Raw genomic sequence first — 15,886 nt, forward strand, 5'->3', positions numbered from 1 at the left:
AATAATGTATTCCTTTAATTTAATCTAAAGCTGCACTAAATGCAGCAGAAAGCAGTTCCCAGCCAAAAAAAAAAAAAAAAAAGCTGACTGTGCACTACAGTACCTGAGCCTCACAGAAAGATACACAAAGCAGGAACTACTTGACAAACTAAGTGGAACATTTAGAAGCTAAAAGGCCAGAGAGACTGTTTTATATTGTGAGGCCAGGTTTAATATTCAGACGATGTTAAGTAGAAATATTTGTTCCAGAATTCTGCTAGAAAAATGTTATTTATTGAAACGTGCAAATATACATGCAAATATCTCTTTTATGACTGTCTGCTGCCTTTTGTTCTGCTTTCTGTCAAGATGATCCCACACTGCCTCAATAATGTTGGGGTCCAGACTCTAGGGAGGCCAATCCATGACTGACAGTGTTCAATTTTGTGTTTTTCTCTCCAACTATGCTTTTACTGGATTGGCAGTGTGTTTGGGATCATTGTCATGCTGAAAAATGAATTGGATGCTGTCTGCATTCATAATTACATGCATTTTGTCAACACCACTGGATGAAATCTTAATGTTTTTTTAGTTTTTTTTTTTAGGCCCGATATTTTGTCTTCCACTTTTCCAGTTTCCTCAGTTTTGTTGTAACCGCACACTGAGCACAATAGTGAGATAGCTGAGCTAATAGCTCTTTAGAAATCATCTTACTTGTACCAAAATACTATTGTACGCCTTTCAAACTGTGTTTTCTTTATACATTCAAGTAAAGAGATGGGAATATATTATGTGTTTTTGCGACTGGCTACTAGTAACAAAGCATGGAGACCATGTTAAAAATTACAAGAAAGTATGAAAGGAAATGGAAAGAAATTACGGCTGACCCAAGAATTTAGCACAGTATGTATTATGCATAAACAAGCAATTCATTTGTATTACAATTCTCTGTCTATCCGTCAACCATAGAAAACAAGAATTTACACAAGACAGATTTTGCGAGAAAAAGATGGCATTACTATTCAGTTTACTCCTGCTAAACTTGGATTTAAGGAACTCAGTAGGTCCTTGGCACAGAAACAGATGCCAGGTCATTATATTCCTACTGGGTGTAGCTCAGGAGGTATAGAGCAGGTCAACTACTGATTAAAAGTTTAGCGGTTCGATCTCTGGCTCCCCTAGTCTGTATGCCAAGTATCCTTGGGTAAGATACTAACCCCAAGTTGCTCTCAGATGCATCCATCGGAGGATGAATGCATGTGAATGTTAGCTAAAAAGCACTGAAAAGCATAGAAAAAAGTGCTGGTGTGAATGGGTGAATGTGGCATGTCGTATAAAGTGCTTTGAGTGCTCCATGAGGGCAGAAAAACGCTATATAAGAGTCCATTTACCATTTACTGATTCTGATGAGTGAACTCTGAGACACCCCTCCTCAAACTGACCCCTTGCAACTCAACAAAAATTTCTTCAGACATGGCATTTTTAAGTTAGGGGATTTATAAAGGATAACCTAAGGCAAAATTCATTCATAGCATATAATCCTAAGTAAGAGAGCAGTGGGCGACACCTGAGAACAAGCTCCAAGTTACTGTGCCTTGATCAAGAAAAATTAACCCAGCAAGTTTCTTCCTGTGACAGAAGGAAACCAATGAAAGCCTGGAGACAACATGTAAACTTTAAAAGTTGACATTACTGTCACGTTAACACTTTTAGTCACACATACAATCAGAACTGCTCCCAACAAACAGATGTTTACATCTGCGCTGTAACTGCAATAATTTAATCAACCGATTTGCACTACAACCTGGTTTGCCTCTTATCTGTAGTTAATTTTATTTAATTTTAATAACTGTACAGTACTCTGTTTATAGTAACCATTGTCCTTAATGTAAATATGTAAGAAAAATTGTGTATGTTTCTGTTCTGTGTCCTGTTTACCGTTTGTTGTATATGTGTCTTTCTGGCTGCTGTTACAACCAAATTTCCCCTTGTGAGACAATTAAAGGATTATTCTATTCTATCTATTCTTCTATTCTACATCTCCAAAAGTTGATTCTGTTCATCTGGACGTAGCGTTTTGTGGGAGAAACGTTTCGTCACTCATCCAAGTGACTTCTTGGATGAGTGTTTTAGTCACACAGCTCAAAAGTAGTCATGAAATAGTTAATGAAGCCTTAAAGTTAAATGTTAAGGACAAAAGCAAATAATTAGCAACAACTGTGGCCTGACAAAATTCAATTCAAAATCCCTTAAAAATGGGTTCATACTTGAGAATTCTGCAGCCATGTCCAGGTGCCACTGCATATGCCTTCGTCAACGTCACATGTTATCAATTTGTCATGGGATAAAAGTGGGTTGCCCATGAATTCACTCATTATTGACCTGAACAACTATTCAAAAAGATGATAAGCCTTTTAATTCTGTTATGCATTGCCCAGCAATAGGATGGGCGCTTCTGTTATTGAACCCCACTATCTGTGTCACCTTCCCACACAAAGAGTGTGTAAGACAAGACAAAATCCAGATTCCTGCTTTCAATGTCATTTCACACTCTGCAATCACAAGGGATTCCTGGCCACATGCTGCCAGTGTCCTGCAGAAAATAGATCTGCCCACCACAGGTCTTATTACTCCTTAAGCTCTGCCACAGCCTGGGGTTACACCATCGTGCCTGACAGGAAGAGGAGACGAGAGAGAGACGGAGCAAGAGGAGGGAGCAGGGGTGGTGGGAGAGAAAGAAAGACAGCAGCAAGACATGTAGAGATTAGACAAGGAGAGAAGAAAGGTTGTGACATAAGAGGGAGAAGAGCCGAAGATGTAAAAGTGACAGCGGAAAAACTCTTCATCTCCAACCCCACTGTGCTTATTACCTAAACTAGGACTAGATATGCACATGTATACACACGCAGACACACGCAGAATAACAATTAGGGGCAAAATCTCGCAGGATATTAAAGGTAGAAGCATCAAAATCCTCTGATCCCCACCTAACCCACCGCAACATGGGCCAGACAGGCAAAAAGTCATTTGCGTCTCAAGGGCAACAGAGTATGTTGATGATGATGATCTAAAAATAGTCCCGAACACCTTCAGTCCGTCAGCAGGACCCAGTCATTCGTTAGCCTGCACATGACCTTGGCTAGCTGCAGGAGCAACAGCAAGGTTTCTCCCTGAGGAAACAACAACAACACGCTACTGCTGACATGACTAATGCTTACAATCACCGTGCAACACACACCAAATCTGAGTCACTCTTCATAGACGAGAAATGTCGCACTCTTTGTTTTAGATTATTGCATTCTCTGAGTCTCATTTTTTAAAAGTCATCAGGTGTTAATAAATGTGCTCGGGCTGAAAAATACGGATGTGTCGGGGATAATACCCAAACGTCTAATAGCTTAGGTGCAGCATTTCTCCAGAGGACAGCACATGGAAGCGGCACAGCAGGGGGGGGTCTGTGAAGCTGAAAGAAGGCCAGGTTGGTACTCTGATTGATTTAGGTCAAGGCACCATTACTAAAATGAGAAATACTTTAGCAACGACAAGGGCAACGGACAAATAAAATCCCTCCAGGGAAGCTAAAAATAGACATCTCAATTTTGTAATGTGAGTGCAAATGACTTGCCTCCTGCTGCAGGCGTATCCTGTATTAAGACTTTATTTTAGTCTCAAGCTGCCTATGAATGAAAATAGCTCACCTTTAAAAGAAAGCACAATTTCATATAATGCAAGCAGCAAAAAGAAAAAGAAAATCAACAGGTGAGTGCATTTTTAATATACTGCAAAGCCACAAAAGCTAAAATACATGAAACAAGCAACTCTGCTTTTGAACACAAACTAATTAAGAGATAATAAACTGTGGTTATTCAGAAAGTGTAAGTCTTTATCAGCTCACTGATGAAAGTCGTCAAGCAATTAAGTCGGCTGTGCTGAGTCCTACTCCTATTTGGTCTCATTTCAGGTCATTTAATCAGGGCATTATCACCTATTCATGTAAAATAACCTTCTTTAAGGACACAATATTAACTCCTTAATGCCTAGTCAATTTTAATGCACGAGATTTTGCACGTTTTTGAGGCTTCTACATCACCAGTGTGATTTTCTTTCCCCCTGAAAGGGCTATATAAATTGCACAAAACATTTTGGAGCAATAAATTGTATTAAGAAAAGTGCCAGATATAGCAAATATCACAAAAAAAATGAAAATTAATATTTAAAAAATTAATTTGTCACATGGTTATCAAGAATTGTCAGGGAATTATTTCACTGAGTTTATTATATAACACATATATAATATTTATTGCAATATTCTTATCAAAAAGACATTTCTCCTAAAACTCAGAAGTAAGATTCCTTTAAAATAGTTTATCCATTAGAGAGAAAAACTATTATTTTAATTCTATCATAGTTTAATTCAGTTTCAGATCATTCACAGTAAGTGATAGAAAACTTACTTTGTGTGTTCAGAGAGTTTTAATGGTCTGAAAAGGTAAGATTACAATTTTTCCAATTTCTTGTCTCTCCATGTTAGCCCTGTAATAGACTATAGACTATAGAATACCTTGGGTGTCACCAAAGGTCAACTGGGAGAAGCTCACGATCAATAGTCATGGGAACTGTTGAGAGCAATTCATGGTATGTGTAATTTTGTACCAGTTTGTTTTAAGTTTTTTCTAGATGAGGACCAATCAAGAAAAATGAACATTTTTTTCCGATATAGAGTAATCATTTTTGTCTTCTGGGGTATCTCCCATGCTGTGTCTAAAATCACGCCCACTTATAGAACATCAGGAGAAGAAAAAAGAACATCTTTGTTTATTAGCATCAACATGGCAAGATGTAACCATTTGTAACAGCAGGTTTCCATGGTAACTTTAAGCCTCTTAAGCTCAAATTAAGTTTTTTGTTGCTAATGCACAACCAAGTCCTGCAGTGGTACCTCTGAGTAAAAAAAACTCATAAAATATGTATGTGGGGTAATCAGGTTGTTAGTTTCTAACTGTTGCAAATCAGCAATGTCTGCCTGGAGAGGGTTAACAATCAAACTGACAAAGTTTCAAGTGACCTGGCTAATCATGTGTCCAGTCATTTCTTTCATTAGACCTTGACCATGATGCAGTGCATGCACGGGATTCACAAGGTAACTGTCATTATAATAATGCTTTAGGACTGTTATGCTATATTGTCACATCTATAGCTTAATCGAAAGTGAACCAGGAATATTTTTCAGACTCTTTCTTAGGCCACACGCAGATGACAAAGGCAATTAAATAGCCTAATTTTAGCAGTGTAGGAGAGAGGCTCCATTGTGACCAAACAGTGCTGTTACTTTCCACAACATTCACAAAAATGTTGTTGACATTTAATCATTTCTCATAGTTTTTCCTTTTCATTCAAGTGTTGATAATCGCTCAGTTATCGGGCAAGAGAAAATCCCCCTAAGAGTTTGGATAAAAATATTGAAATGCTATTTTTGTCTCAAGTGGGAGAGATTTTGGTAAATTGATGAAAATTGCATCTTGATGGGAGTCATTTTTCTTTTTACCCTGCAAGTTGTGGATTAAGTCTGAATCCACTTGGGAATGGTGTTAACTATGACTTAATCATACTCATAGTTACACAGTCCTCGCTGATCCATACAGAAACAAAGCTATTCCACCCAGACACAACAATCAGGTGTTGCAAACACCCAACGTCCTTTAATAGGCTACCCTTCATTGTGACAGTCTCCTGTGCTTGCCTCAGTGCTCAGCCATATTTCTCACCTTACCCTATTAATGAATAATCAGGCACTGCTTCTTTGCGATCACACACCAATGATAGAGTTACGGGCACCAGATGCTGCTTTTCAAGCCTCTTTGAGGCAAAATTGAGTCTGTATGCTTATACAGACGGGCACCTCTTCACATTAACGTGCCTGTGCAAGCATGCGCATGCAGAAGCATGCATGTGTGACATGGAGGGATCGAGAGAGGAGAGAATAGTAACAGAAGTGGAGCAGGAACAAGGGCATCCCTTTAAGAGCAGCCTGCAGAGACTTTGTCCTACATTCCTCTTTGTTTCATGGGAGCACAGAGGAAGGGGAGGGGAAAAAAGGGATGAAGAACGAGGAATGGGCCAAGGTATTAAAACAGATTCAGATGTGGGCGGGAGAGGACGCAGTATTCTCCCATTGAAAACATCCCCAAAATAGCATCAGTTTGGCAAGTGAAGTCTGCCGCAGAGGAAGAGAAAAGGCATTGCCTTATCATCCATTATTATGTGCACTGTGGTAAACAAGCAGTTTGAGAAAATAAACAGATGGACAATCTTTTTCATTAAAGTTACATTACCATTCATTCGGGGGGGAAAAATCATAAGAAGCAATCTGCTTAACAACAACAACATGGTTTCCAAGTCAGTGACAAGTAATATATTTGTTCAACTGGAAGGGCATCCAATTACCAATTCCCAGCTTTGAACTCTGTCTACCTGCTTCCACAGAAGACTTTGCTGTTTTTTTTATCTGTGGAGAATACTGGCCAGCATAACTCCTGCTAGGAAAAGTCCCATTTGCCGAAAGGTAGAAGCAACACGGCTCCTAGGAGACTGACCTGGGCCTCCAGAACGCTACATTTTCTTCAGTGTTTTACCCTTATGTGGCCTCACGGGGTTTCCCTACATCACTGAAGTAGATATAAAAGCCCATCGTGCAGCTCCAGCCTCACGAGGTCCAACCCACATGCACTTACTCCACCGCATGTCTCTTTTTGCCATCACCACAGGGAACGAACCATAATCCTTCCCATTACTGTTGCCTTTTTCACAGACAATTTCAGAAGGATGTTCAGTTCATCCCATGGCCAAAATAGCAGATTGGGAAAGCAAGGCACTGAGCCTGAATAGTCCATGAGTCTGGAGTAATTGCTGCCATTAAAAGAGTGACCTATAAATCTGCGCTCATTGATTTCTCAGTCATTAACATTTAGTGGCAGGGATGCTGGTGGGAGAGAAGGTCATATCTGGGGAGCTTTTTTAAACGCAAGCATTTGGAGGAGAAGAATGCGAGTGTCACCATTGCAATGTATGAATTTATTTTTTTATATCCGACATACATGCGTGTGTAACATAAAACAAAGGGTGATAATGAGAGAAAGAATGTGTGTCCACAACTGTGCCCTTGTGTAGAAGCTTGTTGGACTGCGTGGGCTAATCATAGCCAAAAACGGGGAGTAAAATGTAAAGCTTGCGACAGGTGCAAGTGACAGGTAGCGTAGATGCAACGTGTAATTTGCACAATGGCCAGCACGATACACGCCTTGGATTATTTTGAGGTCAGCAGCTGCAACTTTCAGATATTGTTTGCAATTAGATGTTAGAGCAGATTGGTGCCGAGACAAAGATGTCTTTCTTAGAAGACAGTTGACAAAGAATTAGGATGTGGTCAGCTGACATGTAACAAATGGCGCAGAGCACGCAAGAGGCTTCAGCTGCTGTAGTGAAAGTATGGCCATAACACAAGGCTGGTCCTATTTACGATGTGAAATGCTAAAGCGTCAAGTGGAGCTCCTTGGGGTTGATTAGTAGCCCCCCTCCCTGAGTGGAAGTACACACGTGATAAATGACAAGCTTGAGCTAATGACGACAGTAAGGGTGGAGAAAGCCTCAGGTTAGTGCGAGCATAGAGACATCAGGTCAGTGCCTCTCAGAAGTTGAGTCACAAAGAAATACACTTAAAGTTTGCATTATGACATTCAAAGGTGAAATAGTCTAAAGAAAGCTACAGCTATACATTCTTTTTTAACCCTATAAGTTTGGTGTTCAGACATTAAGCACACTGAGTATAACCTATACTTTATTACTATGTGATAAGTATAATTGAGTGTAGTATCCAAACCTTACACCTACCAGTCACTTTATTATTTATAATTTACTAATAGGGGATTGGACCCCCATTAGCCTTCAGAACTGCCCTAATTCTCTGTGGCACAGATTCAACATGATCCTGGAAACATTTCTTAGAGATTTTGGTTTGACATCATATCATCACACAGTTGCTGCAGATTTGTTGGCTGCACATTTCCTGTTCCGCTACATCCTAAAGGTGCTCTGTTGGTTTGAGATCTGGTGACGGTTTAGGCTATTTGAGTACAGTGAACTCACTGTGACGTTCATGAAACCAGTTTTAAGATTGGTTAAGCTTGGCATGTTATTCCGCTAGAACTTGGGTAACACTGTGGTCATAAAGAAATAAATATGGACAGCAACAATACTCAGGCAGGCTGTGGTTTCAAGCGTTACTCAATTGGTACTCAGGAGTTCAAAGTGTGCCAAGGAACTGATACAGGCAGGATGGACGGATGCTGTCATTTTGTTTTAAGATCCTACATGTGAATGTCACAGCAGAAATCGGACCAGACAACATTTTCACCCAGATAACTGGCACTCGGTGGATATTTTCCCCTTTTGGAAAATTCTCTGCAAACCCTAGAGATGGTTGTGCGGGAAAATCCCAGGAGATAAGCAGCCAACAACTTGTTCAAACTTACTTAAATTACCAGTCCTTGTGCTAAGTTTTAACTTCAACAGATCATGCAACGAGTTACTTCCACGTTTAGTTTAACCTGATTAGTTTAACCCGATTAGTGCCTGATTAATTTATCCCTTAATTTACATTAAGGGTTGAAACTGGTGTACATGATGAATGTACACCAATGTGTGTGCAGACTACACAGTTATATCAGTTATATGGATGTGTGATGCAATATGCTACACATATTGTCTCCAAATATGATCATTTTTGCATGAGTGTTATGTAACAGCATGGCTCAGCTGCCAAAGGACTTTTGAGACCACATTTCACTTTCAAGTATCATGTGATGAATGCCAACCAGGTGCCTGTGATTGTTATTTTTTATTTTATTTTTTAATCATCCAGCAAGGATTTTTACTTGTAAAACTGTATCTTGAATCCCCCTTTTTTTGTCCAAATAAATGAATCATAATAATAATTCCAAAAACGTTGATTAGAAAGAATCCTGGGGTTGGGGTGGGGGGAACACAGAATATATACGAAAAGATGTGGAGGAAGAAGTAAAGGTTTTTATCCTGAGGTGCAAATGACTGAGTGGATTCATCCCATGAATAATTTTCATCTGATGCTAAGAGATAAGACTGAATAAGTTGGATTGCATTTCAGATTTACTTCTTTTGAGAAATTTGCATCTCTATTCCTGTTTCAGACTCGGTTCCCTCAAGACACAATTTCACAGTTAACACCAGTAATAAAGCAAAAATAAACTACAGAAGCAAGGCATTACTGCAAGAAATAACTATGGTGAAATAGTTGCACCCGGTTTCTTCCCTGTATGATCAGTAAGTTAGGATAACACTACAGTCAACATTCCCTTACCCGCAGCCACTGCAGATTTATTTTGGTTAATCACTAATACATAAAAGTAAGTGCTGTCAAAGTCACTGTGTGTTTTTTAGGGCACTGTCATGCATTCCTGATCTTGATTTTCAGCATCAACCTCTAACAAACAATTACATGGTTACAAGGATGCATATGGAAACTAGGAAGATACAAAAATATGTTCCCCGCCCCTCAAAATAACACTTCTGATACAGCATATAAACATACAGCGTATTACAGGTTTTGTTGAGCAGTAATAATATACACACTGGAACCCTTTATCACACCTCCTGACAAAGAGAATTAGGTTGATTAAATGTTTTCTGGCTCTCCATTTGAGCTGCTATATTTTTTTAGCCAATAATTTTGTATCTCGAGTGTAGTCTGGCTATGGGATGTGCTGCCAGAGCTAATAACACAATATCTTTTACTAGAGAGAACCAGAAAACTATCCCTTCAAAAGGTACAGTTAGACTGAATGGTGTGAAAGTAGCTGCAATAGATGTCGGAGAGATGCCAGGCCTGCAATCTGTCTCTGGGTGACTGCCAGCCAGGGATACACATAAACTGACAATACCCACACACCCGTACTCGCACACAGAACAAGCTCCCCAACACATACAGTATCTGCCTATCTCTGTTACCATGGAAACTGACAGGCCTCCCATTGACAAATCTTCCGATGGAGATGTGTGTATGTGCGTGTGTGTCCATACAGTACGCGTGAGCATCGCTGCTTCTTGAGTGCTTGTGGGGGTGTTGATATGTGCGTTTGCATTTCAGAGATTTCACTCTGTGAAGATGAGTAAGCACACATGTGCGCCCATCATTCAGATACAGCGCGCAGGCCAAAATAAATGCATGTAACAAAAAACTGTACTCATTTAATTTAATCTAAAGTTGTCATCGGTAACGCTGGTGGAGCATGAGTGAAATTACACCCTAATGAGACTGACACTTACTCTGAGGAGTCTATAAAGTATATTCCAAGGGCCCCGATGCTGAGTGCAAAGACTAACACCACCTAAGGAGAGAGAGAAAAGACAAGGGAAAGAGAAATTACTTTCATGCACTTCCACTATGCTCATTAATACAATTTACAGTAAACAAAACACTGCACTCATCTGGGTTGGACACAATTTGCAACACTAGTTACAGCATCTGTAATTAAATAGTGGCTTGCCTCCTGCAGGTTGCAGAATGGGTAGACATTTTCAAATAGCACACACTGAATAATGAATGCCAACTCTCATGTCAGCAAATACCGCGTATTGAACACAGGCAGTGTACAAAAGGAGGCGGCACAATTACAGGGAGCAAAGGAAGGGTGCACATAGGCAAGCTGATGAGAAGAGCAACAACAGTGTGTGTTTTAGGGGGTTAAGAGGAAGCACTTAGAGAGGACCACAACTATCAAGTGTTGACATGTGCTTCCAAGCTACCGCACTGAAACAATGTATTATGCTAGACTGGGGTCTGTAATGTTACTGCGACTATCTATCACTTCCATTAATAACATCAATACCAGAACCCTGCAGTTATTCATGTTTTTTTATATCTTGCAAAGATTTGAGTCCCAAAACATTGCTATAAATGAGTTAAGTGGATACGGATCTTATAAACACGAAAATAGTATCATTTTCTTCCCGTCTCTTCAAATGTAGTATAAAAGAAATTCAGAAGCTGCTTGAAAACACCTTATTGTAAGCACATGCATGTCTCTTCTTGTTCCAGACCAGCAGTTAAAAAGTGCCACAATAACCCCCTGCAGCAACATCAGGGCTCAAATCATCATCATCCTCACTGTGATCATCACAATCATCGTCGCAACAGCTGACCAATGTAGCGTCGTATAATAGTTCCTCTCTGATGATCCCTTCTCCCATTCAGCCATCTCACAATAGAAGCTCAATATCCCTGCTGATTGGCCCATTTATTATTGATGATGGGAGCTTGATAACTTTCATGTGATGGGTCCTTTGTATTGATCCAGCGCATTGTGGCTGAGGTAAACACCTCCCACCCACCCACTCCTCATTGCATTTTTAATAGCTCCCTGCTTGAACAGGGGATGATGGCAATTCCGAACCCAGAGAGGTCAAGGGAAGGAATAACTAAACAAGCCAAAGACATCAATGAGGTTCCGCATAAAAGACACAAAGAGAAAGCACAAGCTGAAACGCTACCATAATGTCAGCAATTTTGGGGTTTTTTTTTTTTAATGAAAGGCACTCCACTACTCTAAATAGAAGAGGTAGTAGTCCATTATGGTGCATTATCTCATTCTAATGCTGCCTTGTTGTGTGTTTTTCCCCAAAAGATGGTCATAGATAGTCTTTGGCAGATGCTTGTTGAGTATCAAAGCCAAACTGAGTAATCTTACACAAGTTTTGTATTTTCTTAAGAGAATCTAATCAATGTTATACTTTAACCTGTTTGTTGGAATACTATTGCTTATGTAAAAGAAAATGCATTAAAATGACATTGATTTCTGTAATGATGCTCTGTAATTTCTGTAACAATAAATAGTCAGGACATCTTTTCTCACTACTTGTGAGAACTGATTCTTAAGCAATGTTCAGACTTTCAGGAGGTGATAGTAGACAAGGTGTTTATGTTGCATTAGCAGACACCTAATCATCTGTGGTCTGGTATGCCAACACTTCATAATAGTAGCATGGCTACTGGTCTAATACCACATCCACCTGTAAATTTTAGAGAATGACAGAAATACAATGAATACAGGAGAATCTAATCTACTGTACATTCTAAATCTGACAATACTACGAGAGTGCAATGTTAGTTCTCCACAAACCACGAATGGATCTGTAAGTCTCAGGAAATGTGACTAGAATGAAAGTTAGTGTCAGTCGCTTTGGAAGTTTGATGGCTGTGATGGTGGAAAATCAACATTTCAAACATAGCAGAGACTGCATGTAAAATACTGATGTGCCCATCGAGATGGACTACCATTATATGAAGCATCGATTCTGGCACTTTGGCTAGGCACCAAAGGCACCATAACCAACTTCTCAGTTACAGTAGCCATACCCTGTAACATATACACCTTGACAGATATTGGATTTTTAAGACCAATTCTGATGCCGATAATTGGTATTATATATCAGCCACAAAAACATAATTAGATTCTCCTACCATTTGTTATGTGTAATTATTCATGAGTTCTCACTAAGATAATATACTATATAATATGATACTCTGCCCAACTCTGTGCGGATTAGCTGGTTGTGTTTGTGACATTTTAAACGCACATATGTTGTCAGCACTTACAGAGTTTGTGCGTTGTGCTGCTTAGAGAGGGCACTTTGGTGGAAAAACTATGTAACACAAGTACTCATAACATGGTCAAAGAGTGTTTCTCCATTCTGTTCATCACTTTTTAAAATTTTCATTTATCGGCCGTTATAACGCGGATATTGATATAATGGCAAATCACTAATAATTTCCAAAACATCATCATGCTTTAATAAAACACCCTATTTTGTCAACTATTTTGCTCTAGATATAACCAAAATTACAAAAACAAACAAATAAATTGGTGGGCACTGCTTGCTGGCTCTGCAAGAATGAAAATTGAGTTAAGTCATTAATCTTATAATATCTCAGTTTTTCAGTAAAATGCATTAAAGAATTAAAGCAATAAAGAAAACACAAGAAAATACACAGAAAATGAAAACAAAGCAGTTAACAGTGAATACCCAGCTCTGAGCTGAAGAGATGAGAAACGTCATCATCTTAAAATGACCCAGTTATTCAACTGTGTTTTGCAGCCCACCCCTCCCCACACCCCATACACTACACTTTTCCTCACTCTCAGTGTCTCTCATCTATAAGGGCTAACTGTTGACCTCAAAACCATAATCTACCAAGGGCAACCAACTGAGCATCCGCCACTTCAAATCAAGGAAAATGCAATGACAAACTACAGCAGCAGTAATAGCAGAAGGGGCATTTCCTCCACTTCCAAAAAGAAATTTAATCAGAAACCTCAGCAGCAGTACAAAGATTACTAAGTATAGCTCCTGCATTTGTAATACCTCAAAATTATTTCGGGGGGCCATTTATGTAAACATTCAGTGATTCACATGTGATTAAATGACATCGGTGAGTCACATTTCTTATCAACTGGAATATGCCAGCATCATGTCTGAGGAACAGCTTTCGGACATGATGTCTAGGTTTTCATTGGTGTACCCCTTTCTACATTTAAAGTGCTAAGCTAAATCTGTCAAATGCTTTCCGAGGTGCACTTCAGCAGGCACACTAGAAGACTCCAAGTGTAAACAGGGCAGCAACAAATTGTGGATGTGTGTGTCTGTGTGTGTGGGTGTATGTGTTTGTGTGTGAACTTGAAAGCGTTAGGGTTTCAGGTTCTCTTACTGCAAGCAGGCTAAAGGCGGCAGCTCTCAAATGACACGATCAGAATTGTAAACACATAATAACACTAACTTACACATATAAACACACATGCAAGTCTGACACACTGAGCTGATTTGTAAGTCTAAAGAATTTTAAGAGCCCATCACAGCTCGCCATCGGAAGCGCCCTAAAACTGAGCCAAAATTTCACACATGACTTCCTTCCCCAACAAGGATCCTATCTAATGACTTCCTCTGTCCTGTAACTGCACTTTGTGACAAGAAGACAGCGGACTCCCGAAGGCAGGTGATGTAGGGTGGCAATATACAGAGAAATCACTTCACATTAAGGCCAAGTATGAGGTCAAGAGGTCAGTGAATCAAAGCTCCTCTGTTTCTACCATATTTCTTTTAAGTGATCAAGACAGAGTACAGTTATGCATTTCTCCATGGTAAACTGAGAAAGGGTTAAAGACATGCCTACACACATTTAGATTTCACTAAAATTAATTTTAAAAAGACATTCTGCCTATAATAACCAGAATGTGGGAATGTCTTCTTTACAGTGGACAAACCAACTAAAATTTGACAGAAGTAGTTTTTACTCATGTTGATTAAGACACAATATTTTAAAAGCCAGTCTGACCTATGCCTGTTTACAGATGCAGTTTACTAAGGCCTCAGTCACACAGGCCAAGAGACTGGTTAACAACCATCTAGCAGCCACTGGTTGCAAAGAAAAAAATTAGTACTCCCCAACTGCTTGAAAGTGTTTGCTGGAAACCACTGTGAAATCAATTGCTAAAGTCCTCTTTACACAAGCCCAGAGACCAGATAGTGATCCCTTAGCTACTGCCAGTTGCTACGGAAAAGCACTACCAGTCTCAAGGCTTGGGTGACAAAGCTCTAACCAAGCTAGCTATCATTAGCTGCTAAATTAGAAATCCACTTTGTCATCCATTTAAGGGAAGTTTTTCTCACGGGTTAAAGATGACTTTCATAGCCGCTGAAATGCTAATTCATTTATTAAAAGCTTTTGCTATAGACATAATAGCAGCATGTGACAAAAGAGGCAGTCCTACTATGTATCTTGCTGCTGCTGGTACATACAAATGTGTGCATGCATGTATTTATGTATGCTAGTAAGCTTCTAGAGATAATTGAAACAATAAAGGGTGTCATGAAGGGTTTCTAGGAATCCTGATTTGTTTCCGAAGATTACATGAGTGGGAAACATCTTTGGGAAGTCAAGAATGCCCATCAGTACTGTATGGCATCAGGATAAGCTTGTTCATTAATCCAGCCTGGCTCGCTGGGTTAGCCAGAAAGAAGAGCTCCAAAATGTGTGATTGATGCCTCAGCCAGAAAGGATTTCAGAGGTCCACAGCCAAGAAAATCTCTGGCCAATCCAGTGTAGAGTTTCTGCTTTTCTATGGTTTTAATCCCCAAACACATACAATATATGGTTTGTATTTTTTCAACAGACTTCAAAACAATAAAGAACATTATGTGTTAATTCATATTCTATACAGATTTTCTCTGAATAATTGACCTGTCAGTGAAACAGAAAAGAGATGCAACACTATAGCTTTCCCTTTCTCATCAACTTGTCACAATGTTTGCACTGCAGAGCAAACATTTGCATCAATCCCAAGTGTTTGCTTTCATAACATCCACTCCTACATTATCAGTCACGGGTCTATGGTGTCAATGCAGATTGAGATGCACTAGGAAACAGAATCGTATGTCACCGTGAGGCAGAAGTGTGAGCCTCTCTCTGAGGGAATGTCAGCAAAGGAAACCTCCATTAAACTTTGATGGCATACACCCATACATCAGCACACATTGTGATATCCCCTGTCAGAACGCCGCACTCTATATTCCAGCCACAGACTGCATAACTCAACCTAGACTACTGATTCGCTCCGTGAGACTGAACAGAGGTGCCACAAGCATACCAATTCACGCCAGCGTGTTCCTATCGAATACACCGGCAGCTTCGGAAAGTACGTGATTATTAACAACAGGAGCCAAACAAATTCTAAGGCTCAGATTATGACCAGCGGACTGGAAAGAGACCCAAGAGCCTCAATGCAATTAGCAGCACGTTGCTGAAATCCAAATATAAACCAAA

The 15,886-nt window shown here is 39.6% G+C and overlaps 1 protein-coding gene across 7 annotated transcripts in view; it reads right to left on the reverse strand.

The window, feature by feature from the left end:
• Positions 1-15,886, reverse strand: part of kcnma1a (potassium large conductance calcium-activated channel, subfamily M, alpha member 1a) — a 147,999-nt gene that overhangs the window by 67,015 nt on the left and 65,098 nt on the right. For all 7 annotated transcript variants that reach the window (XM_004551621.6, XM_004551613.6, XM_076891636.1 and 4 more), the window contains exon 3: positions 10,336-10,397. In XM_004551621.6, coding sequence (XP_004551678.1) covers positions 10,336-10,397 — 62 coding nt within the window. The remainder of the gene's footprint in view (positions 1-10,335; positions 10,398-15,886) is intronic.

The sequence above is a fragment of the Maylandia zebra genome, linkage group LG13 (assembly GCF_041146795.1).
Source record: "Maylandia zebra isolate NMK-2024a linkage group LG13, Mzebra_GT3a, whole genome shotgun sequence".
Taxonomy (NCBI): domain Eukaryota; kingdom Metazoa; phylum Chordata; class Actinopteri; order Cichliformes; family Cichlidae; genus Maylandia; species Maylandia zebra.